Source organism: Falco naumanni, chromosome 2 (genome assembly GCF_017639655.2).
Source record: "Falco naumanni isolate bFalNau1 chromosome 2, bFalNau1.pat, whole genome shotgun sequence".
Taxonomy (NCBI): Eukaryota; Metazoa; Chordata; class Aves; order Falconiformes; family Falconidae; genus Falco; species Falco naumanni.
In genome coordinates this window covers 114,334,560-114,353,631 of record NC_054055.1, presented here as the reverse complement: position 1 = coordinate 114,353,631, position 19,072 = coordinate 114,334,560, and the positions used below count along the sequence as shown (strand labels likewise).

The 19,072-nt window shown below is 42.4% G+C and overlaps 1 protein-coding gene across 3 annotated transcripts; it reads left to right on the top strand.

Moving 5' to 3' along the window:
* GPR89B (G protein-coupled receptor 89B) lies at nucleotides 1-18,929 on the top strand. 3 transcript variants are annotated; one of them, XM_040582928.1, is made up of 15 exons: nucleotides 1-111; nucleotides 3,483-3,542; nucleotides 4,398-4,501; nucleotides 5,512-5,541; nucleotides 6,008-6,114; nucleotides 6,986-7,087; nucleotides 10,240-10,360; nucleotides 10,610-10,690; nucleotides 14,016-14,125; nucleotides 15,797-15,885; nucleotides 16,277-16,369; nucleotides 16,726-16,821; nucleotides 17,353-17,442; nucleotides 18,050-18,115; nucleotides 18,282-18,929. In XM_040582928.1, the coding sequence occupies exons 1-15, from the start codon at nucleotides 70-72 to the stop codon at nucleotides 18,486-18,488; spliced, it is 1,398 nt and encodes a 465-aa protein (XP_040438862.1). In that variant the 5' UTR covers nucleotides 1-69; the 3' UTR covers nucleotides 18,489-18,929. The 3 variants fall into 3 exon arrangements, with proteins under 3 accessions (XP_040438862.1, XP_040438864.1, XP_040438865.1); XM_040582931.1 differs by lacking the exon at nucleotides 1-111 and adding an exon at nucleotides 2,132-2,684; XM_040582930.1 differs by lacking the exon at nucleotides 5,512-5,541.
* The last annotated feature ends 143 nt before the right edge of the window (nucleotides 18,930-19,072 follow it).

The window sequence follows — 19,072 nt, the reverse complement described above, 5'->3', positions numbered from 1 at the left end:
TGCGCACTGCGGCCGCCGGCGCGGGGCCGGAAGCGGGGCGGGCAGCGGCGGTGGCGGGTGGGCGCCGCCATGAGCTTCCTTATCGACTCCAGCATCATGGTCACCTCGCAGGTAGCCCGCTGCTGCGCCGCGCGGTGTGTTCCCCCCAACCCCCGGGCCCGGAGAGGGGAGGCGGGGGCCAGGTGGGGTCTCTCCGCCGCTTGGCCCACCCGCCGTCCCTCCGGAAGCGGCCGCTGCGAGGGCGTCGGGGCGGGGCCTGCGGGCGCGCGTGCGCAGCTGCCGGGCTGAGGGAACGGCGGGACGCGGCGGCGGCGGGAAGGGTCCGCCGGCTCCCTGAGGCGCTCGCCCCGCCGGCCCGGCCCCCGCGCCTTAATGCGTTCGGCGGCCGCTGCTCGGCAGCGGGGGTGGAAAAAGCCCTGGCGGCTGCCAGCCTGGGGGTGCGGGGCCGGCACGTCGTGCCCGCCCTTGGTGTCGCCCGGCGGCCGCTGCGGGAGGGGTGCGCGGTGCCGGTGCGCGGCCCCGGGCCGCTGCCCGGCGTGTGGCCGTGGCCGCTGCTCACGGACGCTGGCGAGTCTGTGACGCGTACTGAAAAGGTTCAGTAAATAAGGCTGTAGGGAACGGAACTTTTCTTGTAATACGGCGTCGCTTTTGTAAATCTAAATTTTCTTAGTCGGGACAGACAGGGAAGTTCATCTTGCTGTTTTCTATTAATTTATTTCTGATATTCCCCAGGAAGGCTAATCGTGGGCAGTTGGGCCAGCTGATCGTTCTAAGTCCCTCCCAATTGAAATAGTCCCTTATGCCCTATTTGTGCCTTCTACCCTTGCTTTGCCCCAGAGGAGTTCGCTTCTTTAACAACTTTGGAAGATGTTTCATGATCTGCTTTAAGGAATTTAAAGACACGCCACTATTTTATTTTAAATACCTCCTTCTCTGTTGATCCGCCTGTGATTCAGAAACTTCTGCAGCTTCTGCTTTCTGCTGGCTGTCAAAGTCATCTTTCAGTTAGTCTTTGTTTTATGCCAGCAGAATTCACCTAGGAGGCCTTTAACCCTTTTCCTGGCATGCTATCTTTATCATTATGAAGTAGGTTGTGGTTTTGACACAGTTGAAACTGTCCTCTTGTTTTATGGGAGGAAATGCTGCCTCTGTTAGCCTCCTCTGTTAATAATTTATCTATTGTGTTGTCTTTGACCTTCCTCTCCTGCTTGCTAGCCTGCTTCCTCCTCACTAAGAATCTAAATCTTTTTTCTTCCTGTCTGCCCCTCTGGCAACTGAGATGGTCCAACTATTTGCTTCTGCCAAAAGGGGAGGGTTCTGCTCCCTCTTCACTTTCACACTGCTGCACAGGCATGCTCTCTTATTTGTGCTCCTTCCAATATTTCCTTAAATGAGTTTGAATAGATCACAGAGGGATCCGATAAGCTTCTGAGCTGGTGTGAACTTTTTGTTCTGCAATGAAGAAAAATGAGCTGAGGAAAGGGAACCTTTTCCCGTTCAACAGCAGTTGCTTCTCTTACATGACTTTAATGCACAACTGTAGTTTTCCTGAGAGTTTTCAGGACAGCTTTTGGCTGTTTCTCAGAAGTACGATCTCCTCCTACTTGATAATGCTTTGATTTTTGTGTCTAACTTGGTTTTTCACTGTCAGCTGCTTGACTATAGCTTTGATACTGTTAACAATTCACCCAGAACAAAAACTTTCCCATTATTTGCTTTGCATTCTAAGATCTAACTTGTCTTAATTGCTTTTTTTTGGCTGCTGGCAGCTTTTCATCTTCTCATCATCTTCAAAAGCATTGTTAGATATTTAAATTGCAGCATGTAATTATCAAAGGCTCAAGAACCTTCTGACTTAACATGTCACATTCACCTGCAGTATTTTAGAGTGTCAACTGTTAAGATAATGTCTTTCTGTGCTTTTGTATAGTCCCTAACACAAGGGAAATCTAATCTTCATATATAATTTCCTCTGTTTTGCTTATGTCCTTCTCTCTTAAAGATTTTCTTTTTTTTTTTGAAACGTTTGTCTTGGTACCTTTTTCATCCTTCCTGCTGTTAAATGTGGAGTTACTTTATGTAAATACCACTTGCTTATCATACTATTTTAACTTACGACCTGTAGATAGGAGGCTTATGGAATATCTTACCTTTTTCTTTTTGCTGTCAGTTACTTTAAAGTCTGAAGTCCTTCTCAAACAAGTTTTGCCGGTTGTTACCGATCACTAAACCTCATTCTTATTTCAGTTCTTCTTTCAAGACAAATATGTTTGATCTTCCTTGCCCAGCATTCCAGGTATTCCTCATCTGTAAATCATGTTAGTCTGTTACCTTTGCCACTGTTGGGATCCAGTTACTCCTGATGCACAGTGGAATCTTCCACAATGAGTCCTGCATTTTTGTCTTTGAAAGTTTCCTCTCTCCACAGAGAGACAGAATGCTCTGACTTTTTCCATGTGCACTGAGAAGAAATACTGTCTTTGTCCTATGCATTCTGGCATATACTGATTTTTGTCTTTGCCTTGGTCAAAGCTAACGTTATAAAATGTATTTAATATCCTCTGAGATCTTTTTTTGCTTGGGTTCTTTTAAATCATTGTATTCATTTTCAGTCTTCTGAGGAATAGAGGGGGCTACCCATGGAAGGCGTGACAACACAGCCTCCTTTTACTGTCTGAAGATGGGTAATTACAGTTTTGACTACATTGCTTAATTTGTATTTATTTCATTTAAGTCACCAGCAAAATAGGTGTGATACTAAGTTTGTCTCTTCAGATTTGTGTTGAAACTTAACTAAATTTTGTACAGTGCTCTTGAGAGCCATTGAAATGCAAAGCATTTTTGACTCGTCCTGCTTCACCTACCTTGTCCGTGTGGCTTCCTACAACTCCAGCTTGTGGCTTGAGGCATTCAACACTACCTTTTCCCTACCTTAGAGGTGTTTTTAACACCTTTCACCCACATTGTGTCTGTGTGTAACCGGATTTAGTGTAAAGACCTCTCCATAAAAATCAAATGCCCTTTTAGTCTTAAAGAAACGGCAGATATTTTTATAAAATTTACTCATCCCTAGAAGATGTATATGTTGTGGACATTCAGGTGTTTACTTTGCCTTCGTTACTATGATTCCTGTAAAAAGGATAAGCTTTAAACCTGTAGGTTAGGAGAGTGAAACAAGAAACAACAGTGCAAAGGATTCGGGCAGGCCAGGAACTGAGGAATTTTGAGAACTTGGGAACACAGAACTGGGCTGTCTTGACTGGATCTTCTGTAAGGTCATAGCCTTCTGTGGCTGCTACACTTGAATATTTAAAATAGTCTTCTCTCCATGGTACCATGGCAAGTTTTAACCTTCTGTGGATCTTAGGTGCTTTGGCCTAGCTCTTTTGCTTCCATTTGTTTCATCTACAGTCAGTAGTGAAGCAGCTTCATATTTTGCAAGCTGCTAGATACAAATGTTAAGTGCTTCATCTCTTTTGCAGGTGCTGTTCTTTGGATTTGGGTGGCTGTTCTTCATGCGTAAGCTCTTCAAGGATTATGAGGTGAGAAGGGACCTTTCACTACGAGTCTGTATGTTAAAAATTACTCCCAGTTATAGAAATGTTTTTAAAACTGCAGTTGGCCTTTTTCTTCTCTTTAAGCCCTCGCACCTTATTTTAAATTACCTCTACAGTTACTTCCTTTTTAATTTCCTATTGTGTTTCTATTTGAAAGTATCCTAGATATCTGAGGAAATGGGTTCTTCTGGGACCAGTGAAAGTTTCCAAATTGGCTATTGTTATATAATAATAAAAAAAATAGGGAGGAGGTGCAGTGGTAATAGTTTTCCCCTTCACTTGAGCGAGCCTGCCTTATGTAATTTTTGAGACAAAATTCAGCGGTTAACTTCAGACTCAGTGAGGTGTGTTCATCGTGGCTGAGTTGTTTGTGAGGATTGGATGGGGTAAAACTGTCGCATTCTCTTATACTTAGAGGGGTATGAGAGAATATAGTCTAGGTCAGAGGTGGCTTAAGTGCGAGCCAAATTCAGACCCCAGAAGTTTTTCTGAGTAGGTCTTAGTTTTAAAGCTAAGGTTAAGATCCAAGAGCTCTGTTAGCAAGGGTCTATCATTAGTCAAGTTGACATAGAACACTGCATGCTTGACATCCCTTCTGTGCAAGGCATCTGCATTAAATATGCCAATAGCTGCAATCGGTGTAATGCTGAGAACTTAGGAGTTTTCCCTGTGGTTTCTAACGGGCTGTTGATTTCTTCCTGTTTAGATAAAGGGCAAAGTGCCCTGAAGCAAGAGACCCAGCCATCATACCTTATAATTTGTTTTTCCTAGTGGAGGGGTATCAGGATACCATTCTAGGAATGTAAATGCCTGATGTCTGGCTTGCTTTCTTCATTGCAGGTGCGACAGTATGTGGTCCAGGTGATCTTCTCTGTGACTTTTGCCTTCTCTTGTACCATGTTTGAACTCATCATCTTTGAGATTTTGGGAGTGCTGAACAGCAGGTAAGTGTGGGAGCTCACTGGAGGACCAGCCTTGCCTTGTGTTCTGTTGCATCTTGAGTCTGACTTCTAAATTAATGGATTAGTCTTGGACTGGGGAAATCTTGTGAGAAAATAATCAAGAACTCAATGAAGATGTTTGAGCAGCAACATTTGTTTATTTGAGAGAACATGAGAGTAGAAGCCATAAGCTTCTGACTTGCCATGTAATTGCTGTTAGTGTGGCCTAGGTCCTTAGGGCAAGGGCTTATCTTTGACTTTCTCCATTTGTGAAGTTAAAAGAAACCTTTTTTTATAATGGGAGTATTTTAAAGTTTCGGATCATGCTGAAGAGCGCTTTTCAGATGTTAAGGACTATGGAAACTAGAAGCACTAGTTTTTCTGTGGTGGTCAGGGCAGTGAATAAGATGTGAAGTGAAAACTATTTTTGTAACAATAGGGTATTTGTGAATCAAAGGTGTGTCCTCCTTTGACATAGGATGGGGACTTCTGCATAAAGGGGATGTTAAAAACCATCTAGTTCAGAAGTCAGTAGGAAAGAGAAGACAGAACAGTAGCATGTAGAGGTTAGCTGAGTTTCATATTTAGTCTCTCTCATCATACTAGTATAAGAGACCAGCCAAAGGAGTTGAAAGGCAAGAAGTACAAAACTGATGAAAGGTAACGTTAGTTCTGAGTGTATGTTATTAATCTGTAGAGCTTGCAGCCAGAGAGATCACTGAGGGGAAAGCTTTTATAAGCTTCAGTAAAGGGCTGGATGTCCATATAGATCAAAATGTTGACCTCTGAATTAGCTAGGAAAAAGTGACAAGGATCCTCAAATTTCTCCTTCCCCAAGTCATAAAGAGGATATGAGTTAATGTTGGGAACAGGACATATACTTTTCTATTCAAGCTAAGTGAAAAATCAGTTCAGCCAAGATGACTCTCATCTGCATTTGACTAATCTCCTTTGGTCAGAGGAGTATTGATCACTTTGATATATATGTGTATTTCTAAATTCTTGCTTTGCAGTGTCTTGCAGATGAGACAACTGACTTTGAGGTAATACATGTTGAATTATGACCATTAAATGGTTTTAATCTTTTCAATTGGAATTAACTGTTTCTTGACTCAGCCACTCATTACAAAATTAATTACTGCTTATACTTAGTTTTGATTTACTGTTCAACTAGATGAGCAGTAAATCAAATGAATCATGCTGCAACTGGCATTAGTCACCATAGAAAATGCAGGATTTGATAAAATAGCCCAGTGTGTTTTTCTGGGTAGTTGTTAATTTTGAAATACACATTCTTGAGCTCTGTATTAAAAAACAAAACAACCCCCCCACAAACAAACCAACCCCCTCCCCAACCCAAACAACAAACAAAATCCAGAATATTCTATGTGCTAAGCCAATATTATCTAATGCTTGATGTGGTTGAAAGGATTACACTGAAGTGCGATTGTCTTTGAGAAATTTGTTGTATTGTGATAGTGTGCTAACAGTATTTTGGCTTTATTTTAGCTCTCGATATTTTCACTGGAAGCTGAACCTGTGTGTCATTTTGCTCATCCTAGTCTTCATGGTACCCTTCTACATCGGTTACTTTGTTGTGAGCAATATCAGATTATGTGAGTACTTGGTTTATGGCAGTGGGGCTGCTAACTTGAGACTATGCATACAAATGAGAAATAACTTTTCTGAGAGACAGGTGTGTTGGACACTATCACTGTAGCTCCCTCCTTCCTCTGGCTTTGTCCTGGCTAGATAACTTCTGTTTGGAACTTAATGCTTTAGCAGGAACTCTTTATTGAGCAGTTAGGAGATACTTTACCTGACCCCAGTAAATGTAGCTTTTCTTTATGGGTTTCGACAAAGTTGAGCACTTTAGAGTAATGTTACTGAAATTAGTGCCTTTACAAATATAAGCTTGCAGCCCAACCCTGGAACTCTTGGCAAGGCTGTGTTGTTCTGCTAGAGGGTAAACAAAATGAGGCAGAGAAGCTCAATACATCACTCTTGAGGCATGAAAGCTCAATAAGTTACTTCTGCTTTTTTTTGCTTACCATTGGCTGGATGAGGGGTCTTCCATGCACTAATGGACACTTACCCTTGAGCTGTTGACATTCATCGCTCTTTTGTATTAGGCTTAGGCATGTAGGCTGGGAGTATTAAACATGTAGTTTTGGCACAAAGATGAAGTTTTCCAGTTTCATGTTCAGAGTCACGCGAGAGAGACCACAGCTAAGTGATTCCCTGTTCATAGTGCAGCCCTCTTCATCCATGGGGAAAAGCCAAAGTGGTGCGTTGCGGCATTAGCTTTTGCCAATGGTTGTCTCAAACGGCTGGCAAGAAGTGAAGTGGTGCGTACGGCTAGCTGTAGCATCTCTTGGCCACCTGTGCTCAGAACAACCTTTGGACCAATATAGTGATCATGCAAGCTAGAAGAAGCCCTAAAGAAAGAATGTCTTTAAAATACTGGGTTTTTTTCCTCTCCACTAGTGCACAGACAGAAACTGCTTTTTGCGTGTGTTCTGTGGTTGACATTCATGTATTTCTTCTGGAAGCTGGGGGATCCATTTCCTATCCTCAGCCCAAAACATGGTGAGTTTCATATTCTTGCTGATTCCTTCCCTCCTGAAAATAGGCTTTATTATCTCACTTCTATCTTGGAGCTATTAATATCTCAGCTATACGTTTGGGACTATAGAAAGCAGTTCTTGCAACTGAGGGTCTGCTCAGCTTTGAAATTTGCCATCTGAGGGTTGTCAGACTAACAGAAATGGGTGGATACATCTGAATTACTTGTATTAGTTTTCTTCCAGTATCACAGGAAAACTTTACCAAAGTGAATGAGTGCTAACTGAACCTAGACTATGTAAGAACACAGTATTCTTTCTGAGAACGCAAAAACTGCATCTCCACAAAAAGTTGATCACAATTTTTTGTTCATTTGTTTATTTTTTTTGTGGCAACGAAAGCTAATTTATTTAGGAAAAGAATTGACAACCAAGCCTTCATCTGACCTTTTTCAGTCAGAATATTGTTTCTTGTCACTGAAATCAGACCAGTTTAGCATAAGTGGCTGTCCAGTTGACAAAACATGGCAGGATGCCTAAGCACCAGAGCTGTATAGACTGTAGCCAGCAACATGTCTGGCAGCGCATGCTAGCTTCGGTACAGCTTTGTACCCAGCTGAGCCCAGAGGCAGTACAGTTGCGTGGTACTAGAATGTGAGTTGGTAAGTCCTGCTGGATGCCAGAGCTATTTCTGTGCAGAATTAGCTTGGGTATCTTTGCGTTGCAGTCATGAAACCAAGAGTATTTATAGTGTGAAGATACTGGGTGCAGTTGGGCTAGTTTGGGTCCAAGAGAGCTGGTTAGCGTGTGCCTAACTACCGAGCTTTTCATGCACTGAAGCGTGCCAAAGGATTATAACACTGTAGAACCAGACTGTTTGTGACCTGGGTTTCCTGTGTAACTTGTGTTGCCCTTATCCCCTGCACTGGAAAACTGTTTGTATCTTGTTCTCAAACAGATGAAATTCAGTCAGTTTCACTCAAAGTGGTGAATATGTCTGTCTGCATAGATAATGGTCAGCTTAATCTTTCTGTTCGCTAGGGAGCTATTTTACTCTGTACTAATCTGTAAGAGAAAAATTGACAGATACCAGCTGCTGTAGGGTCTGCTTATGCTTTCATCTGAGCCTGAAACCTTCCTAAGAGAAAGTGTGTATCTGTGTTTTGTAGCTGTGTCTTTTGCCACTGAAATACAGCAGCTAATATACACCGCAGATCCCTCTGCTCAGTGTTTTATTGCCAAGAAAACCAGGTATCCACTTAGAGTTGCAGAATGTGCTCGAGTTGGCAGAATATAATAACTTAATGGGAACTTGGCCATGGGGTTTAATTAATCCTCTTCAGATCACTGGAAAGGTTCTGTGAAGCTGTGTAACAACTGCAGATTTCCAGAACTGGTAATGGGGTGTTTTCTATTTTTAACTCCTGATTTTTAACAGGATGATACTCCACTTAACATTTGTACAGTGCCTTATCCTACCAGGTGTAAGTGTAAGGTTAGAGCAAACGATTCTAGGGTTTTTTTTTTCCCTGCTGTACTGCTGCGGTGCTACTGCCCTGCATATATGGACAAGGCTGCTGCAGGGCTTTATCACGTGGCGGTGGCCCAGTTCAAACAGGAGGGATCATATTGTGGAGGGAGATGTGACAGGGGGCCATACTTAATGAGCCCCTCATACTGCAGTACATTACCTTTAGTGTCTTTGTCAGTGTGCCCCCAGCCTGCTCACCTGCCTGCACAGTGCTGTGCTGCAGCTGGGGAATTGTGCTGACCAGTGTGGCCCTTTCCAGTACCTGCACTGGCATCCTGTGCCAGGGAGTGCCTCGCCTGGGGATGGTGATGGCAGTGTGCTGCAGCTGGGAAATGTGCCATCCGTCAAGGGCTCCGAGTCAGGAGCCCTGCTTAGTCTGCAGCTTCTTTAATAGACCTGAATTTAGGAGCTCATAGTAGAAGGAAGCCTTACTCAGTCACACACTTGTATTCTAATAAAAGTCTTACCTTTGTCTGAGTTGATAAAACATTCGTTTTATCTGACCTGATCACAAGAGTAGGGTTGCTCTGAGTGTTATGGGGAAGCACTGCTTTAACCGGTGGAATGTCATGTCATTTTGAAGGCAGATCCATTTTAACTGCTGCTGTCTGACAGTGTGTGGGGCAAAAGGCCAGTGTATTGTAGCACGTTCTGTAGCTCGTGTAAATCTCTGTGCAGCTGCACATGACTGGGTGTCTCAGTCTCCCTTTGTGAAGTCTTTTTGCCTTGTTTTCAACATTTATTCCCCTTCTCTGAAGCATGAAATGTGGCTTGGCGCTTGGCCATCTCAGCTTTGCAATCATGTAAGCTCCAAATGTGCTGTGTGTGGCAGCTGCTCTATAACTAGCTCCCTTTAGTAGCACATGGCACTCTACTCTGAGAAGACAGGTTGAGATCTGTGTTTAATGGCTGAGAAGAATAAATGCAACTTCGGTGCTTGGTGTTGGTTACAGCACAGACTTGATGTTCATGCTGTATTATGTAGTATGTTTTGGAGTCCGTTTGGTGCTCAGGTGGAATGCCTTGTTGGTGGTCACCTCAGCAATGTGTTAGTGTCCACAAGGTGAATACTGAAGAGCAAGGAGCAGCATAAGCTTCCCATAGTGTCATAACTCCACTGTCCTACCAGCACAAATTGTGTCTGATCTGGAGGGGTCCCTTCTAATGCCAGTTGACAGGACAGGGCTTCCTGTTTGTGGGTCAGACATTTTCTGGACAGTTTGCCGGGACTAACTGGTTGGGTAACTGATCCTGGTTATTGCAGAATTGGCTTTGTGGAAGATGCCTCCGTTACAGTGTCTGGTGGATGATCTGTGTTCCCACCTCAGCAAAGCGCAATCACTAATGTTTTATGTATTTAGAACCAAAATATTGACTGTTCGTCCTCTGCAGATCTGTCTTAAGCTTCTTCACAGCTAGAGTTTCCTGTCTCTGTTTCTAAGCATGGTAACGTGCTTTCTGAGGGAGACTTTTTACCCCTCTCTTCATTTTCCCTGTCTGTATTTCATATGACCTCTGGCCGTTAACGGTGGGAAGGCAGTCAGATTCATTAAGCAGATCTGTACGTGTGTTATATTTTGAAGGCACCAAGTGCAGAGCAGAGTGAAGAGACCAAGGTTACTAATGCTGTGGTTTTTCTCTCTCAGGAATCCTGTCTATAGAACAGCTCATCAGCCGTGTGGGTGTGATTGGGGTGACACTGATGGCGTTGCTGTCAGGATTTGGGGCTGTCAACTGTCCATACACTTACATGTCCTACTTTCTCAGGTAACTGCAGCCTTGTGAAATATTTTGTCCACCTTTTTGAGATTATTCTTCTGCTTTTCCTGCAGCGTTGATTCAAGGTTTTTTGTAACTTTTCTGAATCTAGCTATTGCCATGACTACATGGTAGAACCATTTCCATTGCTGAAGCATATTCTCCTTACACAGGCTTCTCTCTTCTTTGTTTTATGAGCATGTGCATATTTCCTCTGAAATGGTATAGCAGGCCTAACTGCGTACCTTCATTTTGTAGGAATGTGACAGATGCAGATATTCTGGCTTTGGAGCGACGACTCCTTCAGACTATGGACATGATTGTTAGCAAGAAAAAAAGGTAAGAAGGCAGCAGTGGCATGGAATGATTTATTTCAAGGATTTTTGATGATTATGGTTTAAGATGGTTCTTGAAATTACCAAAATTATTAGTCCTTTCGGGGCTATGTGATTGTGAAACAGGTGCCTGAATTGTGTTGAGCTTTGTGGTGTTTCATTCTGGCCTGATACACAACTTTGGTATTTTTCCCAGACATGCACTAAATCGTACCCTTTCTTACTGCAGCGGCACAGGTTAGGCTTCCAAGACAAGTTGTAACTCTCTGATGGGAGCTTGACTAGTCTGTAAGTTGGTCACCTTGCTCTCCTGATAAGTGATCCTTCAGCCACTGCAGCTGGCTCTCTTTCTGGCAGTTTCAGTACAGAAATTGGTTCGTACATACTGAGCGTGCTCCTGCTTTGTGGATCTGGTGTTTCCTGGTCAAAGCTGAAGCGGGCTAGTGAGTTGGTGTGGACACAGCTCTATTCTTGCAAACGACAAGGTTGACATTAGTTTTGCAAAATTGTAAAACCTCGCTAATGTGACTTACAGTTTAGTGCACAAGCTTGCTGTCAAAACTCAGCTTTTGTTGGTTTAACTTATTCCATGTACCACAAGTGAAAAAAGCTACTTTTGGAAACAATGTAATTTCATTTACACTGAACAGATTTTTGTCTGCTCTTAGAAATTACATATTGCATGCCTTACTAATTGAGCGGAATAAATACAATTACTATAGTCACTTCAAGGTTTGACTGTCTGACACTGAATTCTCACAAGAGTCCCACAGACTTTACTTTTGGTGCACTGATGTTTTAATGGAAGCTTTTAATGTATGACAGGGGAGCTTTTAGGTAGTCTAACCTTGCTGAATTAGTCACCAGTGTGTGTATCTGCTGATCAGTATTAGCATATGAAAGGGTAGTTAAAGCATAACTTTTTTCTTCCGCTTTTTAAATGTTAAGTGGTGAACAAATTTTAACTCAGTCTTTGTGTTTGTGTGAGATGGCTAGTAGTGAGAGAATTTAATTACTCAGTTTTAATTGATTTAATCGACTAGGAGCAGTCAATTAAGGAGCCAGTACTTCGGAAGCTAAAAGATACTGTGTAGTTCTGCATCTGTGTTCTTTTTGTACAATGTTTTTGGACCTCTGGTCCAGGGAGAGTGGTGTTGAGGTAAAATTAATAATTTCTGGGACTTGCAACTGAGAAGCACTGTCTTACCTTCCTATAACCAGGAGATCTTCTGAATATGGCAACTTTCTAAGCATTATGAAGCGCCAGGTAAAGTGTGTTAATCCCTGGGGAATTATACTGAAGTTCCTGTATTGGTGTTTAAAAAAAACCAACAACAAAAAAAACCAACAAACCAAAACCACTCCAAAACTATGTAGTCTCAGAAATGTGCAAGAAATAGCAGGAGCTTGCATTCTGGAGTTTTTATTCTTTTTTCGCTTTGACAGGGAGTAGTGGCTTGCATAATTGGACTATTTGCTCGTATAAAGCAGAGCTTAAAAAGTTTGCATTTAGATGGATACAAATCAATCCAAACTATTTGGCAGAACAAGCGGGAATAGCAGTGTTTTACAGTGTATGGTAAATGTAGTCCATAAATTGTCAGTTACTTGCTGGCTACCTTTTCCGTACGTACTGCTGATATCTCAGAACTTACCAATGCATACAAGGGTTATAAGGCAATAGAACATAAAGATTTTTTGTTTTCTTCGCTGATCTTGACATGTCTTCTCATACCAACCCTTATCATACTGCCTTCCTTGTCAGTAGGAGAGAGTTGTTGCAAGTTGTTTTCCCTGATGCTTTTTGCACAGGAATTACTGAGTGTAATCAGTTAAAGCCTTGTGGCAACTTGCCTCTAAGGTTGGCAGGTTCTTTATACTCATCCTTGCAGGTATGACGTTGACTAATCCTCAGATCTGAAATGCCTAGATTCTGTTGCACCGTTGCTTCATTTTGCTTCATGTTAGAGTCAAAGTAGCTTATCTTGATGTAGATGTATCACATATCTACACAGGCAGAGTGTGTGGGTTTTGCCTGTGGATCCTTTCTGTGAGGTCTCCATTGCTCCTGACTACTCAGTGGGTACAGAGATCCCTGTCACCTCTCAAAAAAGATTTGCCTTTGCATACTTATAGCTTTGTGCTTCACCTTGATATAGCTGCATTTTTGCTGCAGTGCTCTGGATCGTTTGGGATGGAACATGTCAATCAGGTACTGGGAAGAAAGCAAGGATTAGAAATGCAGTTCTTGTATTGACAGCTATCAGGATGAATTGAATCATTCCAAGATACCTGTTATTTGTAGTTTGTGACCATATGTAGTTTTATATGTTATGTGGGGTGCGCCGAGGGTATTTTATTTGCTGGATACAAAGGAGTGATTTTTTTTTTTTTCTTCGCCCCCCCCCCCCCCCCCCCCGCCGTTACACTGCTTATCAACAAGCTTGAAGAGAGCTCCGTGCCACATGTAGCAATGCTGGCTGCAGCCCCCCAAGAAAGGGCCTAAACACTGTCAAATCATGGATCGCCTTGACAATCCTATGAATAGTTTTCAGCTTAGGAGTGGATAACTGGCTCGCAAATTTCAATGGGGAGAAATGTGAGGGAATGAGGCCAGAAGCCAGCACTGCTCATGGGGATTATATTGTGGTGCACATGGGAGTGTGAGCGACAATATGCAGCTGCTGCTGTAGTGTTGGAATTAGCTTTAGGAGTCACGTTCAGATTGCCTGAAGCATCCAGTAGTTCAGTCCAATAATGGATTTATGTGTTTCAGCTTCATAGCAGCTTGTCATGCAGCCCAGTAGTGAGTGACAGCATATCAGAGAGTGCTGCTGCATACCATCCAGCACTCACAGTTCTGTGGAGGAGGCGGATGTGCAGTGATAAGGAAGAAGGTGTTCAAGGGGAGAGTGGGAGCACGAGAAATCTTCCGAGTCCTGAACTTGAGATAGCACATGAACAGTCACATGTTTGAGGAAAGGAAAGCGACTAATTGTATGCCTGAAAAATCCATTTAAATTTTTATTTTTAATTGGGTTTAAATCCCTTTAAGGGTTGAAGCAGGATCCTGAATGGAAGTCTTGGGAAGTGTAATACTGAATCTCACTTGATTAGATCTGGGCTCTACTCCAGAGCTAATCAAGATAATGTTAGGAAGCATGGTTGGTGCTTAGGGGAAAAAAACAAGGGGGGGCATCTGTTTGCAGTTAATTTAGTTTAACGGTGTCTTCTAAGGAACTGGGTTTTGGGTTTTTTTTGAGGATTTTTGTTTGGATTTTTTATAAAAATACTTTATTCCTAAGGACTTGTGTTTTCTGTTCTTTCAGGATAGCAGTGGCTCATAGGACAATGTTCCAGAGAGGAGAAGTGCATAACAAACCCACTGGCTTCTGGGGAATGATAAAAAGTGTTACAACATCTGTTGCAGGCAGTGAAAGTATCCTTCATCTGCATGCTGGCACCTGCATCAGGAGGTGGCTCCAGCTTTCTTCTGTTTTGAAGAGAAGAGTGTTAGTTGGGCCAGTTACAAAGCATTCATGTTTCAACGTGTTTCGGCAGTCAGAGCAAAAGGCTTAATGCCTCCTGGGAAGTTTGCTTTCTAGCACTGTCCTGTCTGACCTTTTTCCCAGGGGTTGGACACGTAGTTTTACTGTGACACAGTCGGGAGTTGTGTGCTCCTGCTGTCCTACCCTGTAAACGTGCTGCTGCATCACCATGGGTGAGGTGTACAGCAGATTGCAAGACAGATGGGCACACTTATGGTTTGGGTTGGAAGGGACCTTAAAGATCATCTAGTTCCAACTCCCCTGCCATGGGCAGGGACACCTTCCACTAGACCAGGTTGCTCAAAGCTCCATCCAACCTCACTTTGAACATTTCCAGGGATGGAGCGTCCACAGCCTTTCGGGGCAGTGTGTTCCAGTGCCTCACCGACCTCACTGTGAAGAGCTTCTTCGTTATAGCTAATCTAAATCTATCCTCTTTAAATTCAAAGCTGTTGTCTCTTGTCCTGTCACTACCTGCCCTTGTAAAAGATCCCTCTCCAGATTTCTTGTAGGCCTCCTTTAAATACTGGAAGGCTGCTCTGATATCTCCCTGGTGCCTTCTCTTCTCCAGACTGAACAACCCAACTCTCTCAGCCTGTCTTTCTAGGGGAGGTGCTCCAGCCCTCTGATCGTCTTTGTGGTGTCACATTGCAGAGGCACTGATGTGGGAGGCAAATTTCTGATCTGATGTATCCTCTGCTCATGTGATTGACCTTCATGTGTATTTTTCTCATAACTTGACGTATGCTCTTCCAGGATGGAGAACCTGTGACGTACTTGAGCAAAACACTGGGGTTTGCTGACGTGCTGGAACAATTTACCTAGCCTGTAGTTGGCTTTCTGGCCATGTTGGACAGCTGTGAGAAAAAGAAGGGCAGGAAGCAACTTGTGGACCAAATAAATTGTTCTCATGATACAGGTTGGCCACTGGTGCTATAGCGGCAGAAACGTGAGCAGAAGTTGTTCTGCCTGTGTGAAAGCGGTAGAGGGAATCTGTTGGGAATTGCAAGGATCTGTATTTCTCTAACTACAGTTGCCTACCAATAATTTCTGCCAGACTACCTAAAGTGTGCAGTTTGCATATTTAAGACTGAGGACCCTTCTTCCTCTCCTTTCCCACTAGCTGTTAAAATCAGAATTTGGCTGTTTGACAAGGCTTTTTGTACTAATCGCAAATCTCTTGGAGCGGTTACTCAGCAGTTTTGTGAGATGCACAGTGACAAGGGCCACTGATCAAGGTAGAGCAGCAGTCTTGGAGAGCTCTGATTCTATTCTACGATGTGTTCCCCAGGCAGAGGAATAAAGAGCTTGTTGCATGACTGTTTAAACACTGTGTATACTTCCTACCTTCTTGAAAAGGAGTAGTGTGCAGTATAGGAATCCTTGAGATTTCTTTGGGTGCGGTATCAACAAGGACCATCAAGACTGAATCAAAAACCTGATGTAGATCAAAAAAAGTAGTTAAATCCTTAGATGTGGCCCTTGGGCTGAAGGTAGGGAGTGTTTTGGTTTTAGTTAAGAATTTGTGACGTATTCTAGCCTTGACTGTGCTGGTTTGCTAGATCTGTCCCTTATCCAGCAAGAAGTGGATGCCCTAGAAGAGCTGAGTCGGCAGCTTTTTCTGGAAACTGCTGACTTGCATGCAACAAAGGTACATACATACCCAGATGGGTGTTGGGAGGCCAGAGTAGTTTGAAAGAGAATGTATTTTACAAGAAATTGAAAAGTGTTCAGTAGGTAAATGTTGAAATGTTGTGATGCAGTGGAGTGAGGTCCTCTTTCTTTAATTTGGGGTCTAGATGGCAGTTTCCTTCCAGTTCAGATACATACTGGAGTATGCCCCATGTCCCTAAATCCATTCCGAAACTTTCAAATTAGAAAAAGATGTTTTAGGAACATCTGAGTTAAGAGGTATAGAAGGGTAAAGCTGTGTTTGCTACTGTGGATGCTCTGTTAAAATTTTGTGTTGTGGGTGATTATGGAAGTGATAAATTACTATTTTTTTGGTGTTCTGTTCCCCCTCCCTCCTTTTGTATTTCCAGGAGAGAATAGAATACTCCAAAACTTTTCAGGGAAAATACTTCAATTTTTTGGGTTATTTTTTCTCCATCTATTGTGTCTGGAAAATCTTCATGGTATGTAAATATTTTATTGTGTTTTATGTGGACATATGGAAATGTCGCACCCTGCATAGATTATGCTATACATGCAGTTCATCGAGTAATCCTCCAGTTTCCTTAAAATCTTGCTTCTGGAAATTCTGAAAGAAACTGGCCTTTGGTTGAAGTAAAGCTCTGGATCTATCATTTTGTATAGAACATGAGACAAGCAATTCTTACATGTGTGCATTTTGCACCTTCTTAGATGATCTGACTGCCCCCTGCCCCTTTCCTTGGTGACACAAAGTAAGAGTCATGCATGCATCTCATGTGTAACAGTGAGGTATGCTTTTGTTTTCTTCTTTTAATGTAAACCAAACTCTCTCTTGCAGGCAACCATCAATATTGTATTTGACCGTGTGGGGAAGACTGATCCAGTCACAAGAGGAATTGAGATCACTGTAAATTACCTGGGAATCCAATTTGATGTGAGACTTTATTAGTTTGTATAGCCTTTTCAGCAGTTCCTATCTTATCTAAATAAATCAGGGAGAGGGTGATAGAGCCCTGACAGTTTGTCTTTGACTTCTGACTTATTGAGGAGGAAGGGAAAATGTACCATGAACTTTGCTTTCATGCTGATTTTATGCTGGGATGGTAATGTGGTCTTTTTGCCAGAGAGGCAGTGATTTGCTTGTTTGTTTGGGGCAAATGGAAACATGTTAGTCAACTTTCTTAGATTAATAATTTAACTACAAAGTAATTATGACTGCTTTTGCACGTAGGTGTTCTGTCATTACAGGTTTTTAAATATATCCCTGTGAATACAGGGTTTTTCTTGTGTGTTTGGAGTAAACAATTGCTCGTATATTTGTGAAAATGTCTGTTATACAAACCTGTCTACAACGGATATCTGTGCAATTAGGAAATACAAAGACCCTGAAGAACTGGCAGCTATACAATGTGGTGTAAACAGGGTTGGCGTTAGAGATTTAAGTGTATTCTTCTTGTTGATACAGGTAAAATTCTGGTCTCAGCACATTTCCTTTATTCTTGTTGGAATAATAATTGTTACCTCTATCAGAGGATTGTTAATCACACTTACAAAGGTAAGAGCCATGACTCTGGACTAGGAAAGCTGTTATCAGATCCTTATTTGTAGGTGCTGTATAAATATGTATTGAAAGTTTATATTTTAAATATCTCAATATAAATACTTCCAGAGGGAAGGGAGGAAAAATGCTTTCTGCAATGTATTTCCCCACTCAGTCTCTGTTACTATTACTGTTGGGAAGAGATGCAGACGTTAAAGGAGATGTTAAATGTAAGCAAGGGTTCAAAATGATGCTGTAGCACAGCTTATTAATAAGGTTGATGAGTTGGTGATTAAAAGAATTTAGATTGTTTAATTTGAGCTGCTGGTAGGACTGGAAAGATGTGTGACTCACTGTCTTGACCTGGCTTTTGGTATCTAAGCTTAAACTTCAATACATATTGTTCCATGACTTCTACCACAGGACACCACTGGCTTGGGGATATTCATGTTTAAGACTGCAGGTTTCTGAACGTAGGGTACAGGCACCCCTCCAGAAAGTATGCTTTTAATTGTTTTTTCTTAAAATGAAAAAGTATTGAATCATATATAACTTTCATGCTGTCCTAAGGCACACTTACCTGCCTGCTTATTTTCATTACTTTTTTTTTTTTTGTGTCTAGTTCTTCTATGCCATTTCCAGCAGCAAGTCCTCCAATGTTATTGTTCTGCTTTTAGCACAGATAATGGTATGTGAAACCATGGGCACACCTTTATACCTTTATATACCTTTACACATGCATACATATTTGTGTGTGTGTACATACACACGTAACACAGTCCTTGTATGCTGACCCATGTTAGCCACAGAGCCCATTGTGAAACAATAACTACTTTCTCTTTTTTAATTTACAGGGTATGTACTTTGTGTCATCAGTGCTCCTGATCCGGATGAGCATGCCTCTAGAGTATCGCACTATTATTACGGAAGTCCTGGGAGAGCTCCAGTTCAATTTTTATCATCGTTGGTTTGATGTGATATTCCTAGTTAGTGCACTGTCCAGTATCCTCTTTCTTTATTTAGCACACAAACAAGCCCCAGAAAAGCACATGGCCCTCTAAGTGAGAACTGCAGTCGTACACTGCTCTCTGCCCTTTCAACTGCACTGCTGTAACTCCTGTGGACTGCAAAACCTGGAGAGCCAGGACTATTCTGTGTGTTTTAGCAGTGTAACTGACTCTGAACTTCCACATGTCATCATCAAGCTCTGTGGCTCATTTTGTTAAGGTGCCACAGCTTGAAGGGAAGGGGATGCACATGAGATGGCTCATTGCCAAGGAATAAGGACACTCCTGGTACACCGGTATCTAGGGGCATCAGGACTTGCATACAGGGTTGTCTGAGGTGAGACCTCTTACTGTTAGAACAACATCTTCAGGGAAGGCACCAAGGAAATGTGACTTTTTTCTTCTGAAAATCAACTCATAATTGGGATTCAGAGGATGGCAATTCTGGAGCTGAATGTTTGAATCTGGAATTAAATAAGCTTTTATAATACCTCATGCAAGCATCACAGGTTTGGTTTTTTTTGTCAGCCCCAAAGATTTGGTTGGAAGTGAGCTAGAAAGTGGCAAAGATTTGCTGCCTGGCAGAAGTGAAGAGAATTTCACTCCATTTCTGTATTGGAGTGTATGCTGGTGTGTTT